Source organism: Pongo pygmaeus, chromosome 19, assembly GCF_028885625.2.
Source record: "Pongo pygmaeus isolate AG05252 chromosome 19, NHGRI_mPonPyg2-v2.0_pri, whole genome shotgun sequence".
NCBI lineage: Eukaryota > Metazoa > Chordata > Mammalia > Primates > Hominidae > Pongo > Pongo pygmaeus.
Window position 1 is genome coordinate 70,953,512 of NC_072392.2, and position 16,961 is coordinate 70,970,472.

Consider the following 16,961-nt stretch of genomic DNA (forward strand, 5'->3'; position numbering starts at 1 on the left):
ATTGTGGGTGGCTGGTATTCCCTGTTAGAATGGGAGTTCCTTCACGAGAGGGACCACATCTCTTAACTTTCTCTGGCTTCTCACAATCCTAGCCCACAAGGTGTGCTCAAAAAATGCTAATCTGTAATGTTTATGCATAAACCACTTTTGTTAAGCTTTTCAGTATGATGGGTGTTACGTATGGTGAGTGGGGTGTGGGACATTTTTGCACCTGGTGGGAGCAGGGCTGAGTGTGTGTTTTGTTTTTTTTGGTTTTTTTTCTTTTCTTTTTTCTTTTTTTTTTTTGAGACAGGGTCTTACTCTGTTGCCCAGGCTGGAATGCGGTGGCACACTCATAACTCACTGCAGCCTTGATCTCCTGGGCTTAAGAGATCCCCCCACCTCAGCCTCCTAAGTAGCTGGGACTGTAGGCACACACCACCATGCCTGGCTGATTTTTTTATTTTTGTAGAGATGGGGTCTCACTATGTTGCTCCTGGTCTCAAACCCCTGGGCTCAAGCAGTTCTCCTGCCTCAGCCTCCCAAAATGCTGGGATTATAGGCATGAGCCGCTGTGCCCGTCCACGAGTGTGTTTGTTGACTGGAGGGATGATGAGCTTCAAAGGCCAAGTGAATTAAATCAGTTTCAGTCCCCAGACTACCTGCCTTGGTAATTATGGTGTCGGCCACAGGCAGTGAGTAGGAGGAGGCCTGGTGGTGGGTTTTCAGGCAGGCCCAAAGGACATGGGCTAGCGGCTTCCTAGTTTCCTTTGAGAAATCCTGGTCGGTCCTTGCATTTGGCCTGCCCTGCAGTCAGTTCTCATTTCCTTTTGCCCAAGGTCCCTATGAGCAGGTATTTGACCCTCTTCTCCAGGCCCTGAGTCACTACCATAGTCCACCATGGTCTGCTTCCTTTTTTACCCACAGCCCTGTTCATTATTCCATCCTCCCAGGCTCACTTCCTGCCTCTTCTACTCCCTGAGGACCCCTTCTCCTAGGAAACCCAACTGCCACCTGTCCTATTACCGCAGTTCCTTTAGTGACTCACCCCAGCCCCAAAGACCTTGGTTGAATCACAAGTGTTCTCTGTCCCAAGGCAGCATCTCATCCTGAGTTAGGTTCCTCGGCATCTGTGTTCTATCAGCCATGAGCCCCTGATGGGTCTGGGGACCTGAGATGGTGCAAGTGGCAAGGGGCAGAATGGAGATGGGGCCATAGCTGGCAAGCTCTGCCTAGCAGGTGCCCACACCTCTCATAATCTCCAGAATCTCAGGGTCCTAGTCACCATAGTATGTGCTGTCCACTCTGATTCTGATGCTGCTTGGGTGATCTTGTTCCATTTGCTTCGTTTTTTACTTCTCTATTCCAGGTCTTCCATTCCATTTTACTTTTTAAAGTAATTTTAGACTTACAAAAAAGTTACAAATATAGTACAAATATTTCCCATACACCCTTCACCTACCTTCCCCAAATATTAAGATCTTACTACCATAGCACAATTGTCTACATCAAGAAATTAACACTGGCACACCACTATTAATTAAACTACAGAGGCTGGGCATGGTGGCTTACGCCTGTCATCCCAACACTTTGGGAGGCCTAGGTGAGCGGATCCTTGAGCCCAAGAGTTTGAGACCAGCCTGGGAACATAGGGAGACTCCATCTGTACCAAAAAAAATAAAAACTAAAAAAGTAAACTATGGGCTTTTTTGAGTTTTACCCCTTTTTCTCCCACTCATGTCCTTTTTCTGTTCCAGGACCCCACATTGCATTTAGCAGTCCTGTCCCCTTAGTCTCCCATCCGTAACAGTTCTCAGTCTTTCGGCTGCTTCGTCCAGGTCCCCTCAACTTAAGAATGGGTGTGGTGTGGGGAAATGGGTCCACTCACTTTGGAAATGATGTGGCAGCTTGGTTTTGGAGACAGGACAAGAGATAGGGTTGGCCTTGGGCAGGGTGAGTTTTCCTTAGGGCAGTGTGAACTAGGAAACTTCTGCCATATTCCCTTTTGCCTGGAGTAAAGGACAATGCTGCTGATAAGTTGTATCTGTGTGCGTGACCACAGCCCACTTTCTCACCGTGAGCTGGGGAGCCCAGGGTGTCCCCCCTGAGGACTCCCAGTCATGACAGTTCTATTAAACTTTGGGCCTGTCTCCCTAAAAGCTCCCTGGCATGGGGTGGGTGGCCCTGCTGTGCTGAATAAGACCGCCTGCCTGTGGGAGGACAGTGTAGAAGACACACGCCTCATGGGACCCTGGTGTGGGCATTGCTGTAGGGGGTGGATCTAACCCCCTCTGACTCTGCAGAGGGGTCTGTGTCCAGTCGACGTCATGGCCGAGCTTTTCTAGGACTGGAAATTCGGAAGAGACTGAGACAATGTCAAGATTAATGTCTGGGGACTGGGCCCTCTTACTGACCTGCAGGACAGCAGTGGACCTAAGGTAGAGCTGACCCCAAACTCAGGGGTGTATATCACGCAACTGCAGTCTGCAGAGCTGTCACAGATGTCACCTGAAAAGCCCAGGCTGATGACACAATGGATGCTCCACTACTTCTCCTGGGGGTCTATACCCTGTTCTTTCACTATTGGGCAACACATTCTTGCTGACACTGCCACCATGAAAAGCCGTTTGCCTGCCCACTGGAGGGGTCAGTGCTGGTCTAAGGTCCTCTAGGTAAGGTCAGTGTGTCGGGGGCCTGGTGCAGGAGAGGAACTGAGAACCCTGTTCACCCCTTACAGGCAGGGGAAGAAGCAGAAGCAACAGGCGCTTGAGCCTTTGGACACTGAGGCCAGTGGTCTAACCCCTAGGGGCTGTCCCACTTGCTTTGGACAGTTGAGTCCTTCCACTTTGATAATCTCTTGGGCAGCAGGTTAAACTGTTTGGGGAGCTGGGTGCAGTGGCTCACGCCTGTAATCCCAACACTTTGGGAGACCGAGGCAGGCGCGTCACCTGAGGTCAGGAGTTCGAAAGCAGCCTGGCCAACATAGTGAAACCTTGTCTCTACTAAAAATACAAAAAATAAGGCCGGGCATGGTGGCTCATGCCTGTAATCCTAGCACTTTGGGAGGCCGAGGCGGGCGGATCACTTGAGGTTAGGAGTTTGAAACCAGCTTGGCCAACATGGTGAAACCTCGTCTCTATTAAAAAAAAAAAAAAAAAAAATTAGCTGGGCGTGGTGGTGGATGCCTGTAATCCCAGCTACTTGGGAGGCTGGGAACAAGAGAATTGCATACCCAGGAGGCAGAGGTTGCAGTGAGCTGAGATTGCACCATTGCACTCCAGCCTGGGCGACAGAGCAAGACCCTGTCTTAAAACAAACAAACAAAAAATGTTTTGGCCATTGTGATCCTGTAACTTGGGGAAGGGAAGACTGAGAGGTTGGAGACTGTCAGGGGGTAGAGAGGATGTCACTGGCTAAGGAAGAGGGGATGGATGATGCAGAAGTCAAAAACTGGTAGCTCAAGCGCTGAAACTGGTCCTGCTGTATTTTTAAACAATTGAGCCAACATTGAAAGATCAGATTCCACCTCAAACTCCACATTTCTGGCTTCTCTTACAAAAATCACAAGAGTTTGCATTCTCACATAGCACCAACTGGGCAAAGCAGAGTAGGGGCACCCCCTGTAGTCGGGGGTGGATGTCCCAGTTTTGCAGTCACACACTCCAATATTTGCCCTAAGCAGAGAGTCACTGACATTGACCACAGTACTTGCTTTGTTTTCCTTATGGTTAAAAACAGTTTCCCTCCTGGTCCCTGAGGCACTGGGGTTGCAGTGGGCCTGTGTTTAATCAAGATACATGCAGGAGTCTATTTTGAAGCTGAAGAGAAAGAGGGGGGTTGAATAGCAGTGGGGCTTGAGGTGAACCCCAGGAAGAAGAGAGAATAGCAGTGGGGTTTGAGGTGAAGCCCATGCTGACTAGGAGGGCTCTGAAACACAGGTGGAGGGAGGAAGGGGAGGGGTCCCAGACCACTGCTCAGGAAGGTTCTAGTGATGAAGGAGCCAAGATCAGACCAGGCCTTAGGAGGCAGAGAAGACGCCTTCATTTTTATTCAGAATTGAAATAATCAACAGCTTAACTTCTTTGGCCCAATTTCTGGGTGTGGCAACTTTAAGGGGCAACCTTTAAAGGGGCCTCAGGTTTGGGCAGTGGAAGACTCAAATGGAGAACCTGAACACCCCATTCTCTGCACTCAGACCAGGACAGCTTGCATCCATCCGCTCAGGGCTCCTACACATCTACCCTGGGCTTGGGGATAGGTCTGAACCCTTCTCTTGCTCCATCCTGTCTTTCTCAAAATATGTCATGTGTGGCGGGCTGTAACGTCAGCACTGTCATCAAACAAGCCTGGGGCCTCACAAGGGCACTGGAAAGATGATTTTTTTTCTTTTTTTTGAGACAGAGTCTTGCTCTGTCACCCAGGCTGGAGTGCAGTGGCACAATCTCAGCTCACTGGAACCTCTGCCTCCTGGGTTCAAGCAATTCTCCTGCCTGCCTCAGCCTCCCGAATAGCTGGGACTACAGGCATGCGCCACCACGCCTGGCTAATTATGATATTTTTTAGTAGAGACAGGGTTTCACTATGTTGGCCAGGCTGGTTTCGAACTCCTGACCTCAAGTGATTCACCCGCCTCGGCCTCCCAAAGTGCTGGGATTACAGGCATGAGCCACTGTGCCCAGCGGGAAAGATGATTGTAAAAATGGACTGGGTGGTTTGAAGGAAGGGCAAGGAAGACCCATTTGCTGGTTTTGTTAAAGAAAAAAAAAAAGTACATATAATGCCTGGATTTGCCTTTGGGAGGGAAATCCTGCCCAGTCCCCCTTTCTTCCAGGCATGGAATCCTAGGCTCTGGTATAATGAGCGCAATGCCAAGTGTCAGCTGGACAGACAGGAGGGGCATGAAGGATGGGCTCTGGTGCACATGACACGGGATGGTAGAGGACAGAGGAGGAACTACACATGTGGGGCCCCTACCCTTGAACTGCACCCAGATTTTCATCAAGGGCCCATCAGGATCAGGTGTCTGTGGGAGCCTCTTGCCTAGGGTGAGCTTAGACTGCATCACACCTTCAACAGTTCCCCTGCAACTCTCAAATAATGGATAGGTTAAAGCCACAGCAGGGTTAATTCGCCCACAAGTCTTTCTGTGCTTTCCTGGTGCCATCACTCAGCTAGGCAGAATACATTCTCTCACTCTTAGCCATCCCAAGGGAGGCAGAGATGACCAGACATAACTTTTGAACCCCCATCTCACTGGAGAAGGGAAATCCTACACGGGAAATGCTCATCCTGCCCAGCTGGTGGCTGGCACCTTCATTTCCAAATGATGCTGGGGAGTCAGGTCAGTTTCTGTACTGGAAGCATAAAGCACATGGCTTGAAATCAGCTCCCAGGAAAGGATCATTCTTTGTGCCTGAGAGCAAAGCCAAGGGAAACATGTGGCAGAAAGAGGTCACTTTGTTAATATTCCCCTTGTCTCTACCAATCCCCTTATTCAGAACACAGCAAGGCAGTTTTCTAGTCATGCAGTCCACGCATGAGGAATAAATACACCTCATGTCTTCCACCTGCTGCCAGTGCGGTGATGAGATGCAGAGCTGGGGGGCTGAGGAAGAGGCTGCTGTGTCAAGGTAGATTCAGCTGGTGGTCTAGTATTGCCCAAACGGCTTCCGTAGGGATAGGAAAGGCCCCCTGCTTGTTAACAAAGAAGAGGGGAAGGGCAGAGAACCTGGATCCATCTGAGATCTGTGGGCTTTTTACTTTTTCAGCCATTTGAGGGTTGACTGGCTCTAAGGAAAAGCTGTTTGCTGGCAGACACAGGTGGCTGGTGACAAAGGGAACAGAGCAGGGGAATGGACAGCTCAAAACGAGCCTCACCACTCCTGAACAGAACAGCAATCCCAGCTGTGTCCTTTCGAGGGTGAGTGAAAGCACATGCTGTCCTCTACATGCTTGAGGTGGACTTGCCTGTCTCTTCAGGCCGGATGCTCTTCAGGGCCCTGTGGGGCTTAAACACATGTACTGAGCTAGCTCCAATCTTAATCTGCACAACATCGCAACCCCTGAGTTCTTATTAGCTCTGCAAAACAAAGCAAAACAAATTCCCACCAAAATTTCAGATTTGTAGCATCTGCTAAAACCAAAAGGCACAATCAACTTCTTGTCCTCTCTGGGTTACTGGGCAGGGGATATAGAAGGAACCAGAATCTGTGGCCAGAGTCCTCTATCGGGTGCAGCTGGGCTCCAGGCCTCTCTTGCTGCCAAGCCCTCCCAGGAACCTGCCTCGCCCTTCACTTTGGGAAGGGACCTTGGCCCTTGGCCCTTGGGGAAATGCATTTTTGCCAGACTGTAGCCTTCTGGAGGGGACTGAGCCAAGGCCCCATTGGCTCTCCTCTCTAAGCTTCTTACTAATGGGCTCTGAGGCCAATGCCTTCCTCCAGGGGTTGGGGAGGTGGGTGGAAGAGCTAACTTGCTGGCTGAGGTCACTGCTGTGACTTGGCTCTTCGTATCTGCTTTGTGTACAGGCAAAACTGGCTTACAGAAGAAAAAGGCAGGAACACCTGCATTGGGCCCTGGCCCTTGGAGGTGCTCTGGGGGCTCATGCCAGTGTCATGAGGTACATGTGGCCGCAGCCCCTTTTGGGCATGTGGCCTGGGTTTGCCGAGGGTCAGGAGGGCAAGGTCCTACCTTGGTCCCAGTGTGGATCGCTCTGAGAGACCACAGCTCCCTCCTCTGGAGTCCCCTCTCCGAGCTCTCCAAGGGAAGAGACAAAGGAAGCCGAACTGCCAAGTTGAAGATTTTGCCTCAGGCAACTAAATTTATTAGCAAGAAAAAATTTTTGTCAGCCCAGCGCTGACCAACAAAGTACGTTAATAAAGGATAACAAATCTGTCACTTAATTCATAAAACATACCTCAAGCAGTTACAACTAAAAATAAAGTTGGATTTTTGTTTAATTTAAAAGCCTCAAAAATAACAAGCAATATGTTTTTAAACATGTAGTAGACACAATTGTCTATTATACAATATACACTGTACACAAGTAGAGCTTGGGCCGGGCAGGGGTGAGGTGAAGGGAGAGGGAGGAGGTGCAGGATGTGCAGGTGCTGTTATCTGAATCCAGATTTGAGTTTAAATGCTGTGTCATTTAGAAAAGGGAACTGCTAGAGTGAGAAAGAATTCATATGCTCATCATTGCCCCCAACCCTCAACTGAAAGCAGGCATCAGGGAGGTGAATAACAAGGAAAGGAAGAAGGGAGCAATTAAATAAAACTTCTTTAAAGCACACACAGTACACAGTGTTCATCATCTGAAGTAGAGAGTATAAGGCAACGTTCTCCATAGAAAAAGAGGGGGATCAGGAGGAGTCGGTAGGTGTCTTTACTTTTTAAATAGAGCTGGAATGTGCTGGAGGAGAGGTTGTGGCGGGGCTGGGCACATGGAGTGGAGGTGGCCCCGAGTCTCTCCAGAGGTGGGTGCCGAGCCCCAGGGCGTCCACAGTGGCCGGCAGGGCCAGGGAGGTGCAGGAGAGGGGCATGGCACGATGCGACTCCGGCAGTGCTGGGAGCGGAGATCGGGGTGGGGGGTAGGGGCTCACTTTGCTCCTCGACGGAGTGAAATGCATGTTTTTCCTTTGGAAATAAGGGTTCCCACGCGTCCTGGTTTAGAACGTCTCATTGGGCACGGCCAGTGTCCACAGTCTGGGCAGGCCGGGAGCTCATGGTGAGGGGAAGGGCCAAGGCGGAGCCAAGGGGCTTCAGAAGGAGGACAGTACAGGGAACAGGGCCCCTTCCTGTGGGGACAGTTGCAGAACAGGAGTGGGGCTGAGGGCAGGCCCAAGGCAGCCACAGGGCTCCTTTCCACCAGGGGCCCAGGGAGGACACAGGTGGGGGATTGCATCTTCAGGGCCTCCCGCCGCAGTTGGCCTTACAAGTTCTTCGTGACCAGGTGGGTCTTGTAATGCTTGGTGAGGTGGTCACTCCTCATGAAGCGCTTCTGACACTGGGCACACTCGAAGCGTTTATCCCCTGGGAAGAGGAGATGCCCATCACCCACAGACCCTGTGCACAGACCCTGTCTCTGCCCAAAAAGGTGGGGTGCATGTGAGGTGCACCCAATCAAGCTGACATGGCCTTGTCACCACATTCTGCCCGCCTCCTGCTCTCACATTTGCTCACTGGTGCCTACTCATCTAAATCTTTTTTTTTTCTGAGATGGAGTCTCACTCTGTTGGCCAGGCTGGAGTGCAGTGGCACAGTCTCCGCTCACTGCAACCTCCACCTCCCAGGTCAAGCAATTCTCCTCCCTCAGCCTCTTAAATAGGTGGGACTACAGATGCCCGCCACTGCGCCCAGCTAATTTTTGTATTTTTGTAGAGACAGGGTTTTGCCATGTTGGTCAGGCTGGTCTCGAACTCTTGACCTCAAGTGATCCGCCCACCTTGGCCTCCCAAAGTGCTGGGATTACAGGCACGAGCCACCATGCTTGGCCCCTACTCATCTAAATCTCTTTATCAATTCTCATTTCTCTCTGACCCCCATTTGACCTCTCCAGTCTATTTCATTCCCATTCCTTGTCCCTGGAGCCTCTGCACCTAAGAGTCTTCCCGTGCAGGGCTGTCTGCCTGCTTTCTTCTTTTGTCCCTCTGACTTTGAACCTGGATCAGCATCCTCCCCATCGCAGGAAAATCCCACTCCACCCTGACCTTGCCAGCCCTGAGCACTCACTTAGTTGGAACCATGTTGACCCCAACTGCTTTTCTGTGGAATGTTGACTCCTCTGCCTTTTGGGGAGTAGGACCTGTCCCACCACACTGGCCAGGAGCCGGAGCTCTGGGTCACGCTTCCCTCAGCCCTCTAGCCCCAGGACAGGTGTCTGCTCACTGCGGGCATTCACTATAGCACTGTTTGCCAAAGTGTATGTGTGGATCACTGTGGATACCCAGGACAATTTCAGGTGGTAGATGTATAATCTTTTTTTTTTAAGAGATGGGCTCCCGCTATATTGCCTTGGCTGGTCTCGAACTCCTAGGCTCAAGTGATCACCTGCCTCAGCCTCCCAAAGAGCTAGGATTACAGGTGTGAGCCACTGTGCCCAGCTTGGATCAATATTTTTAATAGTTTTGCATTGATTTGCTAGTACCTAAAACTACAACTGTGATATCTCACTTTGGGAGGCAGAAGAGGGAGGATCATCTGAGTCCAGGAGTTTGAGACCAGCCTGGGCAACACAGTAAGACCCTGTCTCTACAAAAATTTTAAAATTAGCCAGGTGTGGTGATGCATGCCTGTAGTCCCAGCTACTCAGGAGGTTGAGGTGGGAGAATCGCTTGAGCCCAGGAGTTCAACACTGCAGTGAGCCAAGATTGTGCCACTGCACTCTAGCCTGGGTGACAGAGTGAGACCCTGTCTCAAAAAAAAAAAAAAAAAAAAAAAAAAAAGCCATGGCAGGGCCTGGGTTTGAACCTGGCTGCACCAGTCACTAGCTGTGTGACTGGGCCACCTCCCCATGCCTCAGTAAAATGGGCATCAACAGGCTGGCGCAGTGGCTCACGCCTCTATTCCTAGCACTTTGGGAGGCCAAGGTGGGTGGATTACCTGAGGTCAGGGGTTCGAGACCAGCCTGGCCAACATTGTGAAACCCCGTCTCTACTAAAAATACAAAAATTAGCTGGGTGTGGTGGTGGGTGCCTGTAGTCCCAGCTACTTGAGAAGCTAAGGCAGGAGAATTGCTTGAACCCAGGGGGTGGAGGCTGCAGTGAGCCGAGATTGCACCACTTCACTCCAGCCTGAGCAAAAGAACGAAACTCCATCTCCCAAAAAAAAAAAAAAAAAAAAAAAAGGCATAAACAAAGTATCCTCCCATAAAGTCCTCACCAGGATCAACTGAGGTAATCAGTAAAGTGCTTAGTACTGTGCCTGGCACACCATGTCAGTGTTTGTTAAATAACTATGCTGACATGGCAAAAGTCATCAGGTTGTGTCATGCAATGACAACTATTCCTTTCCCATTACTTGGGGAAACAACAGTGATAACGGAATGGCTTGAAAATAATTTCCTATGTCGTCCCTGGATAGTCTGTAGCTCTTGCTCAATGTGGCAGTTCCAGGAGTGTCAATGTTACTAAAGCCAGTAGAGTAGGGGTGGGAGGAGAGGCAGGAAGTTGACCTCTGTGGGTGGAGGGTCCCGAAGGCAGGGGGCTGACCTGTGTGGGTGCGAGCATGCCGTTGGAGCTCGTCACTCCGTGTGAACCTCTTCCCACAGAAGAACCAGTTGCAGACAAAGGGCCGCTCGCCAGTGTGCAGGCGCACATGGGCACGCAGCAAGGACGTCTTACGGAACGTCTTACCACAGTCGGGGATGTGGCACACGTGCTTCTTCTTGCCCTGCTCTCCAGACCTGAGAATTGGGGTGAGGGTGGAGTGGAGGGAGTAGGAAGAGGAGAGAAAAGAGGTAGAGGATGGGACAGGAACAGGATGCAGTGAGGATGTGGGGTCAGGTCAGAGAGCACAAGGAGGCAGGGGGCAAGGTGGCACAGAGCTGCCAGCTCTTCCCTGCCTGGTCTGTGCCAGCTTGCAGCTCTGGACAACTGTCCAGGAGGGGCTTGGGGAACACAGGCCAGCCTTGTGGCTTGGGCCCTCTCCTTGAATTACCTCTTCTCCCCATCCTTGCAGTTGGGACACGTGCAGGCCATGCGGCGCCGCTTCTCCCCGGGCTGGGTCTCTCCGGCCAGGGCTTGTTCCATTTGCAGCTGGATCTGGGTGGGGCTCAGCCCACTAATGGTCAGGTTGTTCCCAGAAACATTCTGCACTGTCAGCTGCTGCTGCCCTGTGGGGACAAAGGGGGCAGAGTTCAGGGTGAGGAAGCCTGAAACCTCGAGTCAACCCTTCTGCCCTTCTGCACATGACAAAGATGATAATCACAGCAGCTATTTTTGAGAGCCTGCTATATGCTGGATATCATTTTAAGGACCTTTGTATAGGGACTCATTTAATCTTCATGACCCTATAAAATAGGTACTATCATCGGCACTTTACAGATGAAGAAACTGAGGCTCAATAACATATCAAGATCACACAGCTAGTAAGTGGTAGAACCCAGATCTGAACCCAGGAAGACCATTTCAAAGTCAGTGCCCTGAACCACTGTACTATGTAGGCAGAATTTGCTTTAGCATATTGCCCACATGATTCCAGCTGCGAAGGGTCTTAAGACATTTCTTCCTGAATCTCCTCCAACCTTAGGCCCTTGTGAGATACCAACTCTGCTTTTAGGAAAGTCTCCACGGATTTCTGTTAAAAAGACAGAGGTCACAGGCTAGGTACAGTGGCTCATACCTGTAATCTCAGCACTCTGGCAGGCAGGACAATTGCTTGGGCCCAGGAGTTCAAGACCAGCCTGGGCAACACAGGGAGACCCCCATCTCTATAAAAAACTAAAAAATTGGCTGGGCATGGTGCTACATGCCTGTAGTCCCAGCTACTCAGGAAGAAGAAGTAGGAAGACTGCTTGAGCCCAGGAGGCTGAGGCTGCATTGTCATGATCATGCCAGTGCACTTCAGCCTGGATGACAGAGCCAGGCCCTGAGGCCATGTCTTAAAAAAACAAAACAAAACAAAACAAAACACAAAAGAGGACACAGTTCTATGGGCTTTGGGGAAAATCAGATCCTCTAGGATGCCTTATCCTCTTGGGGGTCACCTCAAGAGGGAAAAGCAAATGTGTTAAAGTGCTAAAAATTCATTAAGGATGGGCTGGGTACGGTGGCTCACACCTGTAATCCCAGCACTTTGGGAGGCTGAGGCGGATGGATCACCAGGTCAGGAGTTCAAGACCAGCCTGGCCAAGATGGTGAAACCCCGTCTCTACAAAAAATACAAAAATTAGTCGGGTGTGGTGGTGGGCGTCTATAATCCCAGCTACTCGGGAGGCTGAGGCAGAGATCGTGCCACTGCACTCCAACCTGGGCGACAAAGCGAGGCTCTGTCTCAAAAAAAAAAAAAAAAAAAAAAAAAATTCATTAAGGATGAAGAGAAATTCAGAGAGTTCCCACTACATAAGAAGCCATTTTTGCTAGGTTGCTCCAATTTTTCCTTTGGTTATTTGCAAGGCTGGTTTCACAGCATAAATCTCACCACTGAACTGAAGTGCAGCACAAACTATTCCGACTGCCAGGGCAGTCTTTTCTTTTCTTTTCTTCCAACCTTAACTCAAGGCTTTCTCCTTCAAGAAGCCATCTTTGCGTTTGGATGTTAGTTGGAAAGTTTTCCGAGTACATCTATCTTCTCTGTCTTCAGCTGTCAGATGGGGACATGTGCCTTAAACTATCTCTGAGTGCTACTGTAAGGACTAGGTGAGAAGCTGCAGGTGGACGTACGCTTAAGCAATGATGGACAGCATCCTCACTATTGTTACTGGAAATCCCGGGGCCAGCCCATAGTTTCCACCTGCTAGGAGTAGGTACCACTGCCAATACCCTGGCCACAGAGGCCATCCTCACCGCCTGTGTTGGTGATGGTGACAGGCACGCCCTGGACCTGGACACCATTGATGTTGATGGTCTGCATTGCCTGGGCAGCTGCCGCCAACTGGGCTGCATTCAGGCTGATGATGCTTCCGGCTGGGGCAATCTTTGGCAGGGGACGCTCTTTTCGGAGAATTGCAGCTGAGTGCTTTTTGCTGGTCCCACTCAGATGGGGAGCACGGGATGCAGGGCTGCTACAGGTGGTGTTAGAGGTGGCTGCAGCTGTTGCTGGGGGGCTGTCCTGGACAAGGACTGTCTGCACCTCACCGGAAGGCGTGCGGATGTAGACCTGGGAGGGGCCAGAGAAAAAAAATCAGTGCCCGGAAGAGACTAGGTTCCTGGGGCCTTCAAATGTCCCTGCCCAAGTGAGAACTGGGGGCGCCTGTCCGCTGAGTCTCTTCAATTCACCCAAACCTACATTTATACACAGCTAATGCTCAACAAAGGGCTGCTGGCATCCTATACTAAGCTGGCGAATGTTGACTATTGATTTGAAATCAAACGTTGAATTTACTTAGCATGGAAAAAGTAATTGCCAAGAATCAGAATTGGAGATTTAGAAGGCAGTGCACTGTGAATGACCATCAAACAAATGACACAGGTTCACTTTAGTTTTTAAGAGCCACATTTTAGAGCCCAGGAGTTCCAGGTTTTAGTAAGCTATGATTCCTCTACTGCACTTAGCCTGGGTGACAGAGCAAGACGCTGCCTCAAAAAAAAAAGTTTCCGGTCTTTGTAATCGGAAAAAAAAAAAGAGCCACATATTAATGAAAAACAACTTTTCTCCAATTCAGATTGACAAACATGGAAAATAAAATATGCTCATTGTTGGTGAGACAGCAGGAAACAGACACTTGTATATTAGGAGTGGAAGTATGATGTGGGCTAACCTTGCTGGAAGGAAATTTGGGAATATGTATCAAAAACCTTAAAAATATGCATATTAGAGGCTGAGCAGGACAAGGAGGGCATTTGTAGTGGGGAGGAGGGTGTCCGTGGTGGGTAGGGAATGGCGGTGGCAGGCTGAGGAGGGTGTCCCTATGGGAGAGCTAATGGCTGTGGGAGACTGGCTGCATACCGAGGACTTATCCAGAAAGGAAGCATGTTAAGGATAATAGGAGTGAGGGCTCTCACTGTCACAGAAGGGAGTTATGGAAAGGGAGAAGGCTAGACGGAACACTGTGGTGCTAGATGGGAATTAGAGACATTGGTAGAAACCCATGGGTTTCAATATATATAGACAGAGAAATATAGATTCAAATGTGTGTATATGTGTATGTGTATATATGTGTGTGTGTGTCCTTATATAAGTTTATCTACATCTATCTATGTAGACATTGCATAGGTATGTCTATTTATATATACTTCCTAGCTGTGTCCATTGAGAAGGGCTGGGACCAGCCATGCCCAGTAGCAATGAGCTTACCTAGCACCCAGGCCTTAGCTTCTAACTCACATGCTCCACTAAAAGGAACCCAGGCTCCTTGGAGAAATAGCTGATTCCAGGGTTGGGGCAGGGAAGGTACAAGAAAAGCTTGGAACACTTGTACCAGAAAGTAAAGAAATGCTTACAAAATGGTGGGGACTTGAAAAGATACAAGCCAGCTTAAAGGGGCACCCACTGGCCAAATCTAGGTCAATGAAAACATCAAAATAATCTTAACAGATTATAATCCAGTGAATAAAACAGGAATCTGGCTGGGTGCAGTAGCTCATGCCTGTAATCCCAGCACTTTGGGAGGCCAAGGCAGGCAGATCACTTGAGGTCAGTGGTTCGATACCAGCCTGGTCAACTTGGTGTAACCCCGTCTCTACTGAAAATACAAAAAAAATTAGCCGGGAGTGATGGTGCACGCCTGTAATCCCAGCTACTGGGGAGGCTGAGGCAGGAGAACTGCTTGAACCTGGGAGGTGGAGGTTGCAGTGAGTTGAGATTGTGCCACTGCACTCCAGCCTGGGTGACAGAGCGAGACTCCATCTCAAAAAAACAAAAAAGCAGCAATCCGTGAGTCCATAATGACATAAATAAATAAATGAGGAGGAAGACAATGACAGAATTAAAAAGAGGCAATCACATCCTTCAATGAGAGGAACCAGGAATCTGAGAAGAAATTGTTGACCCTAAGGCTGAGGTTGGGAAAATACAAGGAATGAAGTTCAGACACATGCTACAACAGGATGAACCTTGAAACATGCTAAGTGAAGGAAGCCAGTCACCAGACACATGCTACAACATGGATGAACCTTGAAAACATTACAAATAGACTAGTAGTTGTCAGGGGCTGCAGAGAGGAGGAAATAAATGGGGAGTGACGGCAAAAGGGTAGAGAGTTTCTTTTTGGGGTGATGAAAATGTTCTAAAATTATATAGCAGTAATGGCTGCACAACTCTGTGAATATACTAAAAATCACTGAATTGTATACTTTAAAAGGGTAAGTTTCATAGTATGTGAATGTCTCAATAAAGCTGATTTTATTAAAAAAAAAAAAGAATGAGAGCCTGTCAGAGGGATATAAGAGCCGACCCGAAGGCCAGGTGTGGTGGCTCGCGCCTGTAATCCCAGCACTTTGGGAGGCCGAGGCGGGTGGATCACGAGGTCAGGAGTTCAAGACCAGCCTGGCCAAGATGGTAAAACCCCGTCTCTACTAAAAAAATACAAAAATTGGCCAGGTGCGGTGGCTCATGCCTGTAGTCCCAGCATTTTGGGAGGCTTAGGCGGGCGGATCACAGTCAGGAGATTGAGATCATCCTGGCTAACACAGTGAAACCCCGTCTCTACTAAAAATACAAAAAATCAGCTGGGCATGGTGGCGCTCACCTGTAGTCTCAGCTAGTCGGGAGGCTGAGGCAGAATTGCTTGAACCCGGGAGGCAGAGGTTGCAGTGAGCCGAGATGGTGCCACTGCACTCCAGTCTGGGTGACAGAGTGAGACTTTGTCTCAAAAAAAAAAAAAAAAAATTCAAAAATTAGCAGGGCGCAGAGGCGGGCATCTGTAATCCCAGCTATTCGGGAGGCTGAGGCGGGAGAATCGCTTGAACCCAGGAGGCGGAGGTTGCAGAGAGCCAACCTGAAAAGAGCTGCCAATGGCCAAAGAGAAAAAAAGAGCCGACCTGAAAGAGCTGCCAATGGCCAAAGTTGACCTTTAGCCTTCAAAAGTCATGGTCATGATGGTCAAGTAAAGAATGAGGAAGTCATCCTGGCCAACATGGTGAAACTCCATCTCTACTAAAAATACAAAAAAAATTAGCCAGGCGTGGTGGCACGCGCCTGTAATCCCAGCAACTCGGGAGGCTGAAGCAGGAGAATCACTTGAACCCAGGAGTTGGAGGTTGCAGTGAGTCAAGATCGCCACTGCACTCCAGCCTGGCAACAGAACGAGACCCTGTCTCAAAAAAACAGAAAAAAAAAGAATGACGAAGTGTTTCATACCAAAAGAGACTAAGGAGACAACTAAACGTAATGTGTAATACTGGATCAGATCCTTTTGCCACAAAGGAATTAGTGGGGCAAGTGGTGAAAACAGAGTGGGGTCTTGGAATTAGTAGTGTGTTTCATTGCTAATTTCCTGGGTTTGACAATTGTATTGTGGTAATGTAGAATGTCCTTGTGTGTAGGAATTAAAGCATTCAGAAATGACAAGGGGGATCATGGTGGCAATTTACACTCAAATGAGTCAAAAGCAAAAAAGTTCTTTGTAAAAAAAAAATCCTGTTGTGATTTCGATTCGGGTTATTTTTAATTCCTGGATTATTTAAGACTGTGCTTCTTCTCACTTAAAAGCTAACAAACATCCCGTCTCTTTAAAAAAAAAAATTTTTTTTTTTAAATAGAGACAGGGTCTCTGTCACCCTGGCTAAAATGCAGTAGAATGATCATAGTTCACTGCAGCCTCGAACTCATGGGTTCAAGTGATGCTCCCACCTCAGCCTCCCAAATAGCTGGGACTACAGGTGTGTAGCACCATGCCTCACTAATTTTTAAATTTTTTTGTAGAGATGGGGTCGTGCTATCTTGCTCAGGCTGGTCTTGAATTCCTGGGCTCAAGCAATCTCTAGCCTCAGCCTCCCAAAGTGCTGGGATTACAGGCATAAACTACATCACCTGGCCCATTTCTTAGTAAATATGCAAATCTCATTCCCAGTTTTCTGATATGGGCCCCTTTTTCAAATCACTGATATTTTATGTCTGATTTTGTGTGTGTGTGTGTATGCATGCATGCGTGTGTATGCGTGCATGCATGCATGTGTGTGTGTGTATTTGCATCTGAAGGTTCAGCAAGCTTTTTTTATAAAGGGCTGGAGAGTAAATATTTTAGGCTTTGCGGGGCATGTTGTCTCTGCTACTTAACTGTGCTACTACTGTAGTGCAAGGGCAACACAAACGGACGTGTCTGCATTCCAATTAAACTTTATTTACAAAAACAGGTGGGTGGGCTAGATTTGGCTTGAAAGTTGGTC

At 49.0% G+C, this 16,961-nt stretch overlaps 1 protein-coding gene and 1 long non-coding RNA gene across 9 annotated transcripts in view; one reads left to right on the plus strand and one right to left on the minus strand.

The window, feature by feature from the left end:
• Positions 1–16,961, plus strand: part of LOC129016621 (uncharacterized) — a 33,216-nt gene that overhangs the window by 5,358 nt on the left and 10,897 nt on the right. The window lies entirely within an intron of this gene.
• The window catches only part of SP2 (Sp2 transcription factor), a 35,434-nt gene continuing 22,314 nt past the window's right edge, over positions 3,842–16,961 (minus strand). For 3 of the 6 annotated variants that reach the window (XM_063656977.1, XM_063656978.1, XM_063656979.1), the window contains 6 exons: positions 12,480–12,792; positions 10,633–10,807; positions 10,185–10,378; positions 7,911–8,007; positions 6,667–6,791; positions 3,842–6,058 (listed from right to left, as the gene is read on the minus strand). In XM_063656977.1, the coding sequence (XP_063513047.1) occupies positions 6,018–6,058; positions 6,667–6,791; positions 7,911–8,007; positions 10,185–10,378; positions 10,633–10,807; positions 12,480–12,792 (945 nt within the window). In that variant the 3' untranslated portion in view covers positions 3,842–6,017. Of the gene's footprint in view, positions 6,059–6,666; positions 8,008–10,184; positions 10,379–10,632; positions 10,808–12,479; positions 12,793–16,961 lie in introns of those variants that run through there. The other 3 variants (XM_063656975.1, XM_063656976.1, XM_063656980.1) reach the window with 3 other exon arrangements.